The following is a 19,591-nucleotide window of genomic DNA, read 5'->3' as shown; positions in this document are numbered from 1 at the left end:
ATCAAAGACTGTCTTCTATGTTACTTTATAACTAGGACTCAGCTCATAGCATATATTCCATAAATCTTTGTTAATTGCTAGTGGCTCTTTGTATTAATTCTGAAGATAGGAAAGAAGACTAGGGATAAACATATAATCTAATTTATAACTGTGTTATGTGCTATGATATATGTTAAAAATATGTGTTATGATAAAAAATAATAACATTTTGCTTTAGGAACTTTTAAAATCATGTGAATTTGAAAAGTTATGTCTAATAACAGTGTATATATATGTGTCTGTATGCATGAAAGAAATGAATAATAGCAAACTTTGGGATTTTTTTTTCAGGTGTAAGGGGGTGGGATTATACATAATATGGAGAAGCAATTTGTTTCAATTTTCCTTATTCTTCACAGGGAACATCAGTCTTTTTTAATGTTAGGAATTTTATTCACATGCATTCACCAATATATAAAATTATACGTGTATATCTTTATCAGAGAGTTCAGGGGAAAATCCATTACATATACTTTTATCTATCTTTCTGGATATTCTCTGATTATATTATTACTTGGACATGTTTCTCTAATATTAATTTGATTCTATTAAGCTTATATTTAATTTAAATTAATATCAAGTCTCCCAATAAATGTTCTCAATATATTTCATAGCATGCTGTAGCTAATTTTGAAAATGTATAAAAGCTATTGAGACAATCAAAGACATCATCTGCTTGTCTCACACACTCAGTGAGTAAATAAAATTCTCTTTACCTTAAATATATTAAACTTTCAATAACATTTGAAAATTAAATAGCATTTGGAAAATATGCTTTTATTTTTATGCATGTAAATCATATAAAATATTTGAAATACGTTTCTCCTTAAATCAAATAATTTATGAATTAAATTATGAGAATTCTTTGGAATTCTGACATTAATGGTCATCCTAAGTACAGACTCTTACAAGTCAATAAAAAGAGCATCAACTATTGATTAGTATTCTACAGCCTTATTAATTTTTTTCCAATTCAGTTTTATTTGTGTTTATTGTTTTTCTCAGCAACCCACCCACACCAATGTCTCTCTTATTTACTTTGATATTGAGTGGTGCCACTTTCTCTCTGGCAATGTCAAAGCAATCTTCACACTGACAATGTTGGAATGAATTCTATTAACCCTCTTAAAGATGACGTCTTTCTATTTGGTATTTTCTATGAGGCTGACTACTTCTACATGCAAGCAAAATGCTTTATGCTCCAGGGTCTGAGACATAGACTTATGGAGTTTCTACAAAGTTCAGGGTTTAATCTTTGGCATAGTATTTCCAATCATGGAGTTCTTTCTTATCAGTTTCAGAGGTCAAGCTTTCTGCAGCCTTAGCAATTTTTCAGACTTTTTTCCCCAAAGTTATTTTCTTCCTTAGAGAAGCTCTAATGCATATCCTTTCCTCAAGCTATCTTCTCATACCCAAAAATAATACACAGTGCCATAATCCGTAAAAAAAAAATAAAAAACAACACTTTCTACAACCTGCTCAATTTAAGTAAGATTTAGTGTTCAACTTTTTTCCTAGAATTAGAACTTGCTAGCTAAAGTTTTGTCTACAAATGGAATTTTATAACAGCTTATCTCAAATCTCTTTAATCTTTCATGTTTGGGATTTTAGTGTTTCCTAGAATTTCAGTATAAAGCTGTTCAATATTTTAGGATTTTAAACAGCAAAACATTTGATATAATATAGCCTTTCTGGTAATTCCAACAGACAAGACCCTTTAACTAGGTCTAGGAATCACTATAAAGCAAGAAGTTTTAAAGTAAGTCTGTGGTGTTCTATCATTTCCTCTTTACTCATATATTCTTTTCACAAAATACTCCAATTCAAATTACTTGGAATGTGATAGTCTAATTTATTTAGTTAGTTATTTATTTTAAAAGATTTATTTGTATATTTATACAAGCACTGGGTACAGTCAGAAGCGCGGGAGGGTGAGAGAATTCACCAGAGCCAAAGCGGGGAACAGAACAGGCAGACTGATGAAATACACTGCTGAGGGGAGCAGCGGGTGAGACAGGGGAGGTCTGTCGTGCCATGTGGGACCGTCGCCAGCGGCTGGGGATCTAAACGGCGCTGCAGAGGCTGCAGGCAGCTTCGCAGCCCAGTGCTCAACCACCGCGCCACAAGGGGAGGCCCGACAATCTAATTTAACAGGGATTATTTTAGGCTAACTGAGTAGTACACAAACAAATAAAACATTGTTTCAGCCTCCTTTCCTTTGAAAAGCTTTCTTAATGGTATTTTTCCTCTGCTTTCATAAGTGCAGTTATGGTGATTGTAAAATAATTGATGTTTGATCATTCGGAATCCCGTAGTGGTACATGAAGAGTGACACAGATGTAAACAGAAATAATGTGTAAAGAGAGGCAACTAAATTTGAACTGGCTCAAGTTATTCCAGTCATTCCTTCATTTTGTGCTCACTGAGCATTTTGTTACTGAGAGAGAAACAGAAGATTATCTGAAGACTGGCACAGCAGACCCCACACTTTAGCTTTCAATCTGAAGAATTGTCAAACAATTCAGAATTTTCAAAACAATTGATTTAAATTGAAGCTCTGTTCCTGCTTAGCCATTTAAAACTCTTCTATGCCCTAGCCCTCATGAAACATACTTTGGGGCAGCAACTTTCTTGTAGACCTGAATATCATGACTGCTTTATTCAGAGAAATGCTGTCTTTTATTATTATTAGTAGTAGCAGTATTATTATTATTATTATTATTATTAGTAGTAGTAGTAGTAGTAGTATTTTATATATTTTTACATCACTTTTCATTTTTGTACAATGTGTGCATCTTCATCCTGGTCATAGTCCCCACAGAATTCCCACCCTCCTTTGTTTTGATCCCACTCCCTCCCCCATCCCTGTAGTGTGCCTCTGGCCCAGAGTTTCTTGTTGCTGGTTGATTTTGATTTTTACTTTATTACAATTAGTCTTTTTCATGGTCCCTTGTTTAGGTTTTCTAAAATAGATGACTGGATCAACAAGATGTGGTACATATACACCATGGAATATTACTCAGCAATCAAAAAGATAAACTCATGCTATCTGCAGTAACATGGATGGAGCTGGAAGGGATCATCCTCAGCAAAATAAATAAGAGACAAATGCTCTCTTAATTACCTTATAACCTGGAAATTTGGAATAGACAGTGCTTTTTTTTTTTTCAAATCTCTTTAATACATTTTTCTGTATCATCTGCCTCATTTTCTAGAGAAGTCTAGAATTGTCTATCTACTCTCCAGCTGGTTTGAGCCTTTAGATGTTGTTTTGTGCACTGTCTTTAAAATCCAACATATAAATTAGAGAAACTGTGATATAAAAATTCAGATATTTTAGTTTTAATTTCATTGAAAAGTAAGGTCATAAGAACAGGTAACGTACTGCTAAATCCTCAATGCTTAAAAAATGAATGAATAATGAATTTGAGTTTGTAGATCTTGCACAAGAAATTACAAGATAAATCTGAATATTTAAATGTTCTAAGTTTGTTCACTACTGAGGTAAGTACTAACAACTCTTGATTATTACTATGTAACCAAAAAATCAGTTAAAACGCATTTATGAGATGAAATTTAGATGAGCAAAAATAAGGGTTTTTCTTCCAAATATGCTAAATTTGCAAGGGCCCAACATTACAAGAAATATGATGAACAAGATATGGGATCTTTCCTCACATTGCTTATAGTACAGGCAGGCAGAAAATGTACAAATAAAAAATAATTGAGAAGAGAGTATATTTAGGTAAAAATATAGTGTGACTTATCAATGAAATCAACTCTAACACACTTGAGCTAAGAGGTTTTAGATTAAAGTAGTTTAACATAAAGTCTAAAGGAATAATGAGTTTTATTTAAGGTTATATAGCAGGCTTTCATACTGTTTTCATACATCCTTCTAAGTTTTTTTCAGACCCAGTGCATAAATAATATATATCTTATTATTATATATAATATATAATATATATAATCTAGAGTCTAACTTGGGGATTCAGTAAGTATGAAGACAAAAGCCAGACAGGTGGAAGTATGAACCAAGCTGCTGCAATTCCTTAGATCATCAAAATTAAAACTGTTATGCTTTTGTAACACATGAATGGAAAGAAAAGCTTTGAAACTCAAACATAAGTTTCAATCTTCTTAAAATAAATAAACATTCTAGAGGCAACATCAATATAGACTCTTTAAACACAGGTCTGAACCCACAGTAAAATTTAAAAGCAATAGATAATTACATTTAAAATGTAGATAAAATAAGATCGGGATTTTTCAACAGCTTTGATTCTTAAATTTTCTAGACTCTCAGAAACATTGAGAATCTAGAGAAATTTCAAACCACTCCTCAGGGAAAATGAAATAATTTATTTTCCATCTTATACATTTTTTTGAGTTTTATCAACATTTGAAATCTCAGACACCCACATAAAATATAGTCTAGAATGTCATTCTTAATATCAACATTAGTTTTTAAATATTTTTATACTTATATAAAATGTTAGTTTTTCTTTAATTCATACCTATACAGACTGGTGGGCTGGGCTGCCAGAAGTATCGATTTTCTACCTGAATGCAGGTTATTCTTTCCTCTCCTTGAAGCTCATATCCTGGGTCACATTGAAAAACAACAGTGTCCCCAGGTTCTCGTCCATCCCCATTTCGAGTCCCATTCATGGGAACCCCTGGGTCACGGCATGCAGTGGCAACAGAACCTATCAAAAGACAGAAACAATCCTTTAGTTTTGATGCTAACAAAAGAAGTTTACAAATTCTAGAACTTATAATTTAGAACCTTTGACAGATCTATATGTGTTTAGAAAAATAACCAGCAAAATTACAAGGACTGGGACTCCCTGGTGGAGCAAGGGGTTAAGACACAACCTATGAAGCTATCCACAGCCATTGCAGCATGAGATCAGTCTCTTGCAGGGGAGCTACCCACATGGTGCGCAGACCTCTCCCGACTTGCCTGCTGCTCCCCTCAGCAGTGTGCTTTGGTCAATCTGCCTGTTCTGTTCCTCACTCTGTCTCTGATGAATCCTCTCACCCCCTGCATCTCTGACCTGTACCCCAGTTCTTGTATAAACAAACAAACAAACAAATAAATAAATAAATACAAGGACTAATTTTTAAATGCTTATACAATAAATACCTTTAAATTGCTTTTGTTAAATAGTTTATGTGCTAACTTGTTTCTCAAGAGGATGTATGGCAGTTTAGTAGCTAAGTAATGTAGTTATCAAAATATTACATGCTCTGTGAAGTCGTCTATGGAGAATATAAAAAGACAACTGCAGATGAGTAGAAAATATTTGCATGGGATACATTCACAAAGGATTTGTATCCAGGCTATATGGAGGGCTCCTAAAACTCAGCTGTGACAACAAAGTAAGGAAGAATAAAAGGCAATCCAGTTACAAAATAGGCAAAGAAAAACAATCTATTAAGAGGATACCAGATGGTGCATAAAAAAGATGTCCATCATCATTAGGCATTAGGAAAATAAAATAAACAATGAAACTAAATGGAGATATAACTAATACCTATAAGATCAGCTAAAATTAGAACATATAATGCAAGATGCTGACAAAATTCTGGAGAAAACTGAATTACTTAAACATTGATAATGGCGATATAAAATAGCACAGTCACCCTGGAAGGAAGTATGGGAATTTCTTACAAAACTAAACATGCACTTCCTTACAACCTAGTATATCTTACATATTTAATGCCAATAAGCAAATATGATATTCATATTAGCTTTATTCATAATAGCTGAAAACTATGGACAACACAGATATCCTTCAACAACTGAAGAATAACTGAGGAAAATTAATTTCATGGAGTATTACTCAATAAAAATAATGATCATATACATAACAACTTAGAACGATCCTAAGGGAATTATGATAAGTAAAATAAGATAAAAATAGCAAAGAGTTATAGATTAGCTGACACTATGTTACATTCCTGAAATGGAAAAAATTATAAAGTTGAAAGAATTGTAGGGGAGATAATGAAGATTACTGTGGCTATAATAGAGTAACAATCAGGAGACTTGTGAAACAACACTGAGAGTTGTTTACTGATGAAATTATTAACCCAAAACTGAGACTTAACTTGAAATCAAAAAAGCCAGAAATATTGAGCAATTTATAATCAACAATTACATACAAAAAATTTCTTGTTGCTATTTCACGACAGTAAAAAAGATGGACAGTAAAAAAGAGGTACTCATGGTTATTTTGTAGTTATTATTAGAAATAATAAAAATAAAATTTATCCTTAGTACCATACTTAGCCATATATTTGCCTTTAAATAAAAACACCAATGACATTTCAATTCCAACTGTTTATTTTATCCTTTCTCTCTTCTTCCTGTTTTCTCTTTAGTCTGATTTCTTTCCATATAGTTCACTGAGAGAGTATAAGCAGTAAGATAGGAGCTTTTACTTATGAGCTGCCACTGAATCTCTCAGTCCACTGAGGTCCATACCCATATTATTTCCCACTGTGTTGCAAGACAGAAGGTGTCTTTGCCCTACAAAAGATTCTTGCACTGCTGGTATTAAACCTTCTGTACTTCTCAAGGACTTCATTCCTAAAATATTCTAATTTCTTCTGAATTGCTGCCTTATCTATTTTAGGACATCCCCAAATTCATGTAAATGTGGCTTATAACTTTCCACTTAAATGAACAAATCCTAGTTACAAACCCTTTCTCTTTCAATCCTTCTCCCCATTTCTCTCCTTTCTTTAATAGGAAATGTATTGCATACCTGTCCTGAGGGAGCTATATATGATATTGTATATCATATTGATATATGATATTGTATATAGACAGACAGTTGTCTGTCTCCAGTTCATCATCAGTCTTTCATCTGATTCACTAACATGCTCTTGTTAAATCTAATAAGATGCCAAATTCAATGGTATCCTTTGTGTCTTCTTGTGTCAGAAAATTCTCAGCAACTGATCATACCTTTTCACAACTGATCATGCCTTTTTCATGTATTTTGTTTTCTTGGCCTCCCAGCTATCACAATACTTGAGTTGTCTTTCTGTTTTATTTGCACCTGGTTTATTGCTCCTTTTCATTATCTTTTACTGGTTCCACCATTTTAATCTGATAATTTAGGATTGCAATATCTCAGTTATTAGTCCTTAATGTTCTGCTCCCTTCTTTCTGCAATATTCCCCTGGATAACATCATCTGATACTGGTTTTAAACAACCTTCATGGAGTGATGCTTCCCAAATTCATGTATTATGTAAGGTCTTTCCTGAACTCCAGGTCATTCTACCCAACTTCCTCTTCCTTATTTGGATATATATTTCCAGAACACTTGCAAAATTTTAACATCTTTTAATATTTAAATGGTGATGTAAAACTTTTTTAAAATAATTTAAAATATTAAAATTTTACCTGTGTGCACAATTTTCCATGTTATTAATATCAAAATAAACAAGCAAATAAAGTACATTTCTACTTTTTAAGTAAAAATTTTTAATGAAAATTTATTTCTAAGTTATTATAATACCTAGCTAAAAATACTTTTGTTGGAAATTATTTCTTCTAGAAAGTAAAATAACTGACAAAAGAATAGACTAAATATTCACAAAAACATGTCATTTTATATTTATTATTATGACAATTTTATGGCATATTTTCATATTTTTTTCATTCTACTAAAGTTAACTTATATCCATAGTAGTTTTTTGTAATTCTAATGATCACTTCAGAAAGTGAAAAAAGACATGTAAAAGTAATACAACTTAATAGCTACTTATTATACACAGTAGAAACCAGCAAGCTATGTTCTCATTATGGTAATTATACATAAGTACATCCTTTGCATGCCTGGAAAAAGAACTTCTTGCAAGTGAAGACCCCAATGAAATAACCACCTCAAACAAATGAGAATAATCCTTTTAGAAAGAACAGAAACAAGAGGTGTTGGTGAGTTTGTGGAGAAAACTCTGCTTGTGGGAAAGTAGACCGGTCCACCCACTATGGAAAGTAGAATGGAGGTTCCTCAAAAGATTAAAAATAGAATAGCATATGCCCCAGCAATTCCACTTACAGGTATCTACACAAACAATACAAAGACACTCCTTTGAAGGGATATATGTATGCCTATGTCCATTTCAGAACTATTTATAATAGACAAATTATGAAAACAATCTAACTGGCCAAGGACAGGTGAGTGGATTAAGATATAGCACATAAAGGCAAAGTGACATTACTCAACTAAAGATAAAATCTTACCACCTGAAACAACATGAATGAAACTAGAGGGAATTGCACTAAATAAATAATACAAATATCCAATGATTTCACTCATATGTGGACTATAAAGAAACAAAGCCAAGGAACTGACAAAACTAATAAGCCAAAACAAACTCAAGAAATATGACTGTAGAACTGAGATTATCAGAGCAAGAAGATGAGGGGTGAACAGCAAAAGCACATTTATCAGGTTGGATTTGTTTTATGAATTTTAGCTGCCAATCTGTAATGCTGGCATAACAGAGATTTTACTTGCCTGACTTAATATCAGATAAAATCTTGAGCTATATTCTAAGAGTTATATTGTAGAATTTCATGAAAATATCAATTCTGAAATGAATATTTAAAGTCAGTAGATTTTACTCTTTACTCTGTATTTTGTCTAAGTAGCTTTACCTTTTTTTACAATATGTCAGGAAACCAACAAGGTCGTAGTTCAAATTTGGTATTCACAAAATCTTACAGATTCCTATTTTCAGTTTTATTGCCTTACAATTTTTGTATTGACTAAGAAATGACACGAGATTCTCCACTTCACTATCTATAAGAAAATCAAGTTAAATGGGAATATTTAACCTGGAAAGAAGTTCTGTCCAGTGTCAAATCAATCAGAAAATGTTTAAAATGCAGATGATAATCTAGAGGTGGATTTCACCCTAGAGAATTTTGCCCTTGGTTGAGCCCTTGCTTTTTACAAGATCCATCAATTTTATAAAGAATGTTCAACATCATTATTAGGCCTACGCTTTGCCAGATACTCAGTAATGTGGCTATCTTTAGAATTTCATTATGTTTCTAAGGATACACCTAATGATATGGCAAGTCAGGTTAAAGTAGATGGCAGCATGAAGGAGACATTCCCATCAACCCAGGAGGGAAACAAAGCTGCTCAATGCATATGATGTCAGAGAAACCTCAAAGGCAGTGCTTTAATATAATTCCAAGCATTAAGAAATCTCTTTTTGTAATACATATTTATTCATTTATTTCACCAGATAATTGTTATGCACCCACTATGAGACAGGCATTATGCTTGACACTGAAGGTTTATTTTAACAAGTGGCAACACCATTTTCTTTCATTGATTCCTTTTTTTTTTTTCATTGATTCTTGTATTCCAAAATGAGGACAAAGTGGGTTCAAAATCGCTAATATAATTTTTGTGAAATCCAAGACATAATGGAAACTATCAAAGTTAGCTATATATATATATATAACTGATTTTATATACAAAGAATATTAAAGATTATGTAAAAGTCTAATTTGAAATAGAATTTTATTACTTGAGTATAAACAGAAATAAGAAGCAAACAATGATAAAAATCAATAGATATGCTCTTATATTATCTCTGAGTAACAGTATATAATGGTAATATGCTTTTAATTTTACATTATTAAAAGACAGCTATTCATTAGCTTCACTGAATACTAAGAATTAAGTAGCAGAAAAAGGCCAAGTTCTAGGGATACAAATATCAATAGGATAACATTCTTACCCTTCAGAAGAACATAACCTAAAAGGGACAGCTTGTGTACATGACTTTAATATAATAAAATGTGTATCTAAATCAGGTGACACTTTGCCATTCAAAATGAAACAAAAAGCTGAAAGTAATTGTAATTATCTAATTTAATATATGTATTCTAGAAAAATTGGTATTAAGTTGATACTTTTCAAAATACTTTTCTAAACAAAACTACTTTAAAATAAAATAATTAAAAAATAAAATGCCATATATCTGTGCAAAACATAAAAAAAATACGAATTACCTAAACACTGAAAACAATAAAAGCAAAATAATAATTTTGGTACTCATACATAGTCTTCAATTGATTTCTCAGCCATTTAATAAGTTTACTATTTATTTCCTTTATTCATTTTTTTATTTAATTTAGGTAACACTGATTTACAATACTATATGATTTAGAGGAATAGGTCATATACCTTCAGTTCTAGGTCACCACACAAATCCCCCACAAAAGCACCCAAAGTACTTTAGTCCATGGCAGCCCTTCCCTAATTTGTTTCTATCCTTGCCTCCTCTCCCACTCTGGTAGCCTTAATTTTTCCGTATTTCTAATGTTTGTTTTTGTTTCATTTTGTCATTTCCTTTGTTTCATTTCTCTATGTTCAACATGAGTGAAATGATATGGCATTTGTTTTGCGCCTTCCAACTTATTTTGCTATTTTTTTCTAAAGGATATATTTTTCAATATCTCATTTTTATTACTATTGCTAAGGTATTTTTAATTCATTTTAAATTGATGGCATGGTCAACTGGTATCTTCTCTACATGCCATACTTTTTAATTGAGAAAGATTTTTCTTTACAGAGGCTAATTCCTTAAAATGCAGGAAGCATCAACTTGATTTTTTGTAAAGACATATGTAAATACTTCACAAATATTTTCACATATACTGAAATTTTTATTTTTAGAATATCTTTCTTTGACTAAGATTTTTATGATATAGGGCCTCTCTGGTGGTGCAGGGGTTAAAGACAGTGTTATCAGGCTATCACCAGCCACTGCAGCACAAGTCTGATCCCCTACCAGCTAGGGCACAACCCACATGGCAGAGCAAACCTCTCCTGCCTTGCCTCTCTGCTGCTCCCCTCAGCAGTGTATTTCAGTAGATCTGCCTGTTCTATTCTCACTCTCTCTGGTGAATCCCCTCACCCCTCTGCACCTCTGGCTTACATCCCAGTTCTTGTATGCATAAATAAACAAATCTTTTGGGCCTCCCCGGTGGCGCAGCGGTTGAGCGCTGGGTTGCGAAGCTGCCCGCGGCCTCAGCCGATCCCCGGCTGCTCCCCGGCCTGGAGGAGGGTCCCACATGGCGGGAGGAGGGTCCCACATGGCGCGCAGACCTCTCCTGCCGCCCGCTGCTCCCCTCAGCAGTGTACTTTGGTCCTTCTGCCTGCTCTGCTCCCCGCTCTGGTTCTGGTGAATTCTCTCACCCTCCCGCGCTTCTGACTGTACTCAGTGCTTGTATAAACAAAAACAAAACAAACAAACCAGCAAACAAATAAATAGAGCATGCCTCTATTAAAAAAAAAAAAACAAAAAATAAACAAATCTTTTTTTTAAAGAGATTTTTATAATATAAAATTCATCAAACAAGTTGCTCTAAATATTTTTAAGTATTTTACCTTTAAGCTGTATAGTTGTGTATTTTCTCAATTTTATTTCATTTTAGTATAACATATACATTTTTAAGAAATAAGACCATCAAAAGACACTTTATGCTTATAAGTCAAATTGCACTAAAACACAATGATAGTTACAAATTTTAATTTTGCAGTGTTTGAACTTATATATTTTTATAGAAATAACATTTAAATAACATTTAAACTTTGTTTTCAATAATCTCAGGCACACAAAAATTTACAAAGCTGAAGATATTTACCACTCTACTAACTGGATATTTTAATTAAAGCTTCTCAGCTTATTTAATAAGAACAACCAAATTTATATATTTTTATTAACATCAGCACTATCCTGGGCATTTTGAAGAAGAGGGGAATATAATGAACTATCATAGGTCCTTACAATATATATGAGGCATAATATAATACGATAGTATCGATATTTAAAGACCTATGCTGTAAATATTAGCACAAATAGTAAAAAAAAAAAATGCATGGTTAGTAAGTTTTAACAGGGGATAAAAATGATAATGCAGAAAAGGAACTGGATCCAATAAAAAAGTAAAAAATGAGATGGTAGGAGATCTCAAACATGAATAATTATACTAAGTGTAAGTGTTCTAATGTAAAGGCAGAGATTTTCAGACTGTATAAAAATCAAGATTCAACCAAGTGCTATCAACTAGAAACCTCCTCCAAACATAAAGATGTTAACAAGTTGAAATGATTCTAAATGGTATAATATGCACATAATAATCATAACATAGTTATATTAGACAAATTAAACCTCAAGAAAAGAAAAATTACCAATGAAAAGCAGATACTTCATATCAATGAAATGTCAAATTATTGAGAAGACATAGCACCTGAAATAGATGTACCCCACAATAGCCTATGAACTAACTGTACCTAACTAGCATTAACAGAATATTCCACACCAAATAACAGCAAATGCACAGTCTTTTCAGATGCACATGATGCTTTTAGAAAGCCAATATAGTGGAACACAAAACAAGTCAAGACAAATACAAAATTATTGAAATGTAAACCTTTTATTTATGTATTTTAACATGAACCATTTTAACTGAATTTATGGTATCAGCTGTTTCATTTCTAACACAAGAGCTTTCATACACTATATACTGATTTTATAAAATGGATGCATAAATTAAAACTTTTATTGTATTTAAATATCTGAGGCAATTGTTGCTACTTATTCACTATTAGAGGAAACAGAAGTGACTAATACACAAGTGGACTCATTTAACTATGTGAGAATTCTTTCTGCTAAGAGAGCTGAATTAGTAATGCTTTTCACACAGGCAGAGTGAATTTAGAATATAAATTGATTAAATTAGTAGTGTATTGTTTATTCTAAATGAAAAATCAATGAATAAAAAATGAAACATATCTTTTAGATTTTACATGTTCACCTTTTCACATGTTCAATAATACCACATTGTATAAATATTTATTTTAACACACAATATGCTCAAGTTGCATTTTCACTATCAGTTTTATATTTAATTCAGAGGAAAGTGAGTTATTTGATAATTTGTACAAAGACATTCTGAGCAATTTGCACATGATCCTTAATACAATTGCAAACCATCTAAAAACCATAAACCATGTAGTTTCAACAAACAGCTACTGCAGTGATTTATCAGCTTGAAATGTTCAGGCAATTTGCTCGTAAAATGAGTACATCTATCCAAAAAATTGTAAAGGGGGAAATACTTCCAAATGCTTTTTATGAGTCAACTTTACGCTATACCAAAAACAGACAAAGACACAGCACACCAAAAAAGAAAAAAAAGAAAAAGAAAAAAATAATAAAAACAAAAACTACAGGAAAATTTCCCTGATGAACACGCATATAAAGATTTTCAATAAAATCTTAGCAAACAAAATTCAATAATGCATTTAAAGAACCACACACCATGAACAAGTGGGATTTGTTTCAGGGACCAAGGAATTTAAAAACAACAGCAACAACAACTAAAAACCAAGCAACATAATTCACCACATCAAGAAAAGAAAAGATAAAAATCCTATGACCATATCAGCAGATTCTGAGAAAGACTCAAGATCCATTTATAATAAAACCCTCAAAATATTGGGATAAATTCAGCGTCTCAACATAATAAAAGCCATGCATGGCAAACCTATAGTTGGTAACATTCTCAGTGGTGAACACTGAAAGCTTTTCCAATATGATCTGGTACAGGAATAGGAAGTCCAATTTTACCGCTAATATTCATCTAATAAGAGCACAGATTTGAAAGACTCAGGAGGGGAGGGGGAACAGAAAGTAGAGAGAAGAGGAGAGAACTTGTAGAGAGGATAAAGTGTTAGGGGGTGATGCAGGACAGGGGGTATGTTGGGGGTGGGAAAACCATGGTGCATGCACCTGAGAGGAGAAATCCTATAATGTAAACAAATAAGCAAGGGTGTTTACAAAATAACACACACACACACATATCTTAAAATATTAATATACAGTAAGATCTGAAATCTCATCATCTCATTTTTTAATATTATACTCACTATGTTCTCAAAATACCCCATCTTTCATATTGGCTTGATAGGCTATTAGGAAAAATTGGCCCATTACACCCAACCAGATGTCATGGTGCCAAGGATAAATCAAATAGCACGGCACACTTTATTTAGGATATAATTCTACTAAAAAGTACTCAGCTGTAAAAGATAAGTACTTAAAAATATCAAGATTTGTTTTAAATATTAGGTACTTTAAAATGACAAGTATGGAGGGCCTCCATGGTGGCTCAAGGGGTTAAGACTCAACCTATGAAGCTACCCACAGCCACTGCAGCATTAGTTCGCTCCCCAGCCAGGGAGCAATCCCTCAGTCAGTCTGCCTGTTCTGTTCCCCACTCTTCTCTGGTGAATCCTTTCACCTCTCACACCTCTAGCCTGTACCCTAGTTATTGTATGCATAAATAAATAAATCTTTAAAAAAATAAATAAAATAAAATGAGAAGTATGGAGTAAATGTACTATGATGGCCTCAAACCACCATTTATTTATGTTTCATATTTTAGAATATAAAATTATCCTGTTGCCTAAAAAATGTTAATATGATACTCAAGTCAATAAGGTCTCATTTAAATCAGTATTATAACTATAATTTTGATAGATAGAAAAATAACCAATGAGCACATGGTTTCCTTTCTAAAAGTTTTTTAGTTGCCATTATCTAAAAATGTCTTATTGAAATGGAATCACATGGGACTCCCTGCTTTTTACAGAATATGTTTATGGAAGTACTAAAATACTTTGATATACAAATAGTGAGAAACAATTCTATATTCTTTTCTGCTAATTTTTCAAACTTAGTTTCTACTTTTGCAAGCATAAGTTTTTCTGACATACTTTATTTTTCTGTCATACTTTTAATCTCTGCATGAACCCTTTTTGCTATTTATTTATTTATTTAATTTTTTTTTAAGATTTATTTTTATTTTTTTATACAAGTACTGGGTACAATCAGAAGCGCTGGAGGGTGAGAGAATTCACCAGAGCCAGAGCGGGGAGCAGAGCAGGCAGAAGGACCAAAGTACACTGCTGAGGGGAGCAGCGGGCAGCAGGAGAGGTCTGCGCGCCATGTGGGACCCTCCTCTGGTGGCCGGGGAGCAGCTGGGGATCGAACCCACACTGCAGAGGCTGCGGGAAGCTTCACAGCCCAGTGCTCAACCGCTGTGCCACCGGGGAGGCCCTGCATGTATCCTTTTTTACTGCCCCCCTTCAAGCTGAACTAACCTTCTTTTTGGACATGTTGATTGAATCAGTCTTCTCAAGAAATGAATTCTCAATATGTACTTTTTCATTAATTATGCATTTTTAAAAAGTCCAGCATTTTCATAAATATGTGTTGCAAAATAATCAAAACTTATTTCTATGACAAAAATTAACAGCTGTGAGCTTATCCAATAAAATAAATAAATACATTCATGGCAACAGTATTCTGAATGCATTCCATAAGCACTATAGCACATCTATTTAGCCTCTATTATTCTGTGCATATTTCAAGAACATTTTTCCTACTAATTCAGCCAATTTATGATCTGACCATTTTAAGTATCTTTCAAACCACAGCACATAGTATGATATAACTTGCTATTATACAAACTAGTTGAGAGGGTAACAGTGTAAAATGCTTCTTCCACTAACATCCTCCCTCACAATGTGTTAAGAGCATATATCTGAGAATATTTCATTTTATCTACAAATGGCCTATATGCTGCCATTGAAAGGGAAATGTGAATTACTTAACATCTGGAAAATGCTTGGAAATAGAAATGGGTTCTCAGCAGTTGTCTTTTAGATTTCACCATGTATTATAATTACTCTGAACACCAAGGACATTTCTCAAATACTACTAGATGAAATCAGATGTAAAGTAGAGATCTAACAAATACACCTTGGCTATTTTACAGAACTACAGGCCAAACTAGTCAGGATTCCAGAATAATAAGCACTAACCAGAAGTGTCTTAGGCAAACTGGGACTTATGCCCATTGTGGTACAATCTGCGTGTGATATCCAGAGCAGTGCAAAAATGGAAGGGGATAATTCTGTCTAGGAGTGTATCAGTACTAGAAGTATCAGGTGACATAGGTCTTGGAAAATGATTAGGAATTTGTAGATTTTGAATGTGGACATGGAAGTCCCAGGGACATGGAAGAAAGTCTGAAAAGGCAGCAGTAATATGAAAGGACACTGTAGTTCAGGACAAGATAGTTAGGAGACTAGACAAATGTAAATGAATAGTGAGCAATGAAATTGGAAGTCACTTTGGGTACGATTTGTGGAGGCTTTAAATGCAGTTCCATAGTTTTAAATTTGTGACTGGCAATTAAAGAACTTTAAACAGAGGAATGGTGTCCAGTTTGTATTTATAAAATATCAGTCAAGTGCAAATGTGGAGAAAAATCTGGTTTAAGGGATAATGAAGTGAGTGGTTATTACAGCAGAGCAAACAGTAATAACGAGGATGGGAACAAAAGCAGAGGCACCATGCAGTCTTTAAAGGCCTCTCATGGCTAAGGAATCCACTTCTTGAGAATTCTCCAGTATGAACTATGGGTCTTGGTATTTTATATTACCCAGCAGGGGTAGATTCTTAACTAAAAGGTCAAAGAGTGAAGAGTATAGGAAATGCTCTGTCAAAATCAACTGTTCGGTGAGCAAATGACAGCATGATACCCAAAGATGTCTCCCTGTGGAACTAAAATGGGACAAGACAGGCAGATTACAAAGTTAAGAAGAGGATAGAGAGGCTGACTGCTGAGAACCAAGGACAGCACATAGGACAGCACATGAGGTGGCAATGTCAGGCTTAAGTAATTCTGATTAAGCAAAAGTGTCTTGCAGACTGTAATACCAAGAGGCAAAATGACAGACTCTACAAAGAATGAACAGATCATGAAATAGAAGGCATGGGCTGCTGATAGAGGCTTAACAATGATTATGAAATTGGTAGGTGCCCTATATTTCAGTTTAATTTACTTTGCACCATGTTCAGTAAAATACATTTCATTGGTTGCATTTTGTTGCTGAAGACTGTTCCACTGCTGTTGTCTGACTCATTTCTTTTTTATTTATTAGTTGATAGTCAAGAAACAATAACTATTTGCTAGAAAAGGAGCATTGTGGAGGTGGGGGAAGAGAGACAGAACAAAAATATGATTTAATCAAAATGATAATACATCCTAATTTGGCTACAACTGTCCTGGTTTATGCCTATTGTCCTGCTTAATTTTTTAATAGTGTCCCCTTTTACCTTCAAAAATTAACATAGAATCAAACAATAAATTATATGATCATTCTAAACAGAATCTTGTTTTTCATGCAAACATTTAGGGAGACAAAGGTATATTGGGGAACAAAATCAGTTAATTAAAACATCTTTAAGGCCATGAATTGATAAACCATTTGATTTCATTTTTATTAGGAATAAAATGGCCATTGCTGGTTCCAAAAGTAGGGGCTACAATATGTTTTATAAAAGAGAGATCTGATAACAGAGATTCTTAGTGCTGAGTCTGGAAGAACGAGCAAGGTTTAAACTAAAGGGCACAGAATAACATTTACAATGAAAAAGGGTTTAAGAAAAAAGTAGAAGTGGGTGTGTGTATGAGTGAGTATGTATGTGTGCATGTGTGTGTGTGTGCGTACATGTATATAACTAGGATGATACGCTGGATGAAAGGGAAGGTGTATTTAAGAAATAAACTGGAAGTAAGTATATTTAATATATGTTCCTCAATACACTCTCTTAGAATGAGTGCATGAATGAGTGAGTGAATGAATGAATGAATGAATGAATAGCTAACATGAATAGAATTTTGTTGGCAAGAGGAATTTATTTAGATTAGGCACTGAAGTGGCAGTCTCTGACCTGCAAGTCGACTTTCACCTACAGTAGTAGTTTAACCTGCAAGTCAAATTTGAAGCAACTGTTTATTGATTTATAGGCCACATTGTTTTCACGATTAGTTGCTTACTCAGAAAACTAGATGATTTTACATGAAACTCCTTATATCATGTTCTACTGTACTATTTGCTGACCTTCCTAAAGGACAAACTAAATACAGTCAGAGAGGGAAACTGTCTCTTATAAACAAGCATACATGCACTCCAGCTTTCCTTCATTTCTCTTCACTGCCTCACTTGGTTAATTCACTTGTTTTTGAAAGTATGGCATTAAATCTGGTATTTGGGAAAATAATCAGAGAGATATCTCATTAAGTGGCAGATCCTCACTATAACTAATAAAATGTAACAAAAACTTGCTATTTCCTTTAGGATAATAGTAGCAGTCTAATAGTAGTTACTGCATAGAACTTACTATGAAAAAAGCTTAGTGTTAAGTTCTTTTTTAGACACAGGGATTCGAATCACACCTCCAAGCATCTGCTAGCAGTATAACCTTGAACAAATTAAAAACACTTTCTTAAACTCACTGTTTTCATTTGCATGTTGGAGATGATACAATATATCTCACATAAGTTTGGTTCGTATAATACAAAATAGTTCATCTATGCTTGTGTATCATGTCAAACAACTGTGTTACAGGAACAAAAATGTCTGCCAAGTTAATTGTCTAATTCTATACAGGAATTTTTTTTATGTTATGTGCACAGTCTTTCAGAAATCCTTCATGCTACTTACATTTCTTTCAAAGGAGTTAGATTTTACTCATATTCATATAATTATGAATTAACTATATACTCAATGCCAAATTTTATGTACCTGTGATAATGTTACATCTTCAGAGCCTATTTATGAGATTATTATTATTATTATTATATGACAGAGAAAACTAACCCAGATGATGAAGTCAAGTGCCCAAAATCAACAGTTAGTAGGAGCAAGAATTTGAATTCAGGCACATTTGAAGAACATTTGTTAATATTCTTTCCACATAGCTTCTTGGAAATCTTGACAGTTTTTGTTACTAGGCTCTTTTAAATATCATACAATAACAAGAACCACCAGATCATTTTGTCAAAGAGAGAATGTGTGTTGGCAATAACAGTAAAAATATGATAGCTAAAAGTAAAAGTAAAATATGATAGCTAAAAGTTTAAGTTTATGTTCATTTTCTCCAGCTACTAAACCAAAATCCTTTTTACAGCACAACTTATATTTAGGCACTTAGCAGTGCCATAAAAAGAAAACAGAAACAAGCCACAAACACTCGTAATTACTTACACTAAATGGCATTTCATTGTTATAGGAAATTACTTTAAATGTAGATCTACAATATTTTGTCAAAGATAAATGGGAATATATAATTAAGATCTTTATCAAAACAAAAATAAAATTAGTAAAAGTTTTTACTAATTTTAGGGTTTATTAATTGTAGGGTTGCTTTTTTGTAATAGCAGTAGTCAACAGTATTTAAAAATCACATATTAAAACATACAGCTTCTAAAAAATAAAATAATGTAGTTTTGTAGCAAGTTCATTTGTTTAATTATTTTAATAGCATCTTTCCTTAAGAAAAATCTGTTGGACAATTGGAGAGAGGCTTTCAAAAATTAATCAATTCAAAATTATTTACATTCTTTTCCCAAATATATCTTCTCT

General features: G+C 32.9%; 1 protein-coding gene across 1 annotated transcript in view; it reads right to left on the bottom strand.

Moving 5' to 3' along the window:
• Positions 1-19,591, bottom strand: part of CSMD3 (CUB and Sushi multiple domains 3) — a gene marked incomplete at both ends in the record, with an annotated part of 827,299 nt that overhangs the window by 195,385 nt on the left and 612,323 nt on the right. Inside the window, one exon of the mRNA XM_084229760.1 lies at positions 4,557-4,748. Coding sequence (XP_084085886.1) covers positions 4,557-4,748 — 192 coding nt within the window. The remainder of the gene's footprint in view (positions 1-4,556; positions 4,749-19,591) is intronic.

This window comes from Talpa europaea (genome assembly GCF_964194135.1).
Source record: "Talpa europaea genome assembly, chromosome: 3".
NCBI lineage: Eukaryota > Metazoa > Chordata > Mammalia > Eulipotyphla > Talpidae > Talpa > Talpa europaea.
The sequence above is the reverse complement of the archived record's forward strand: the minus strand, read 5'-3'. Positions and strand labels throughout refer to the sequence as shown.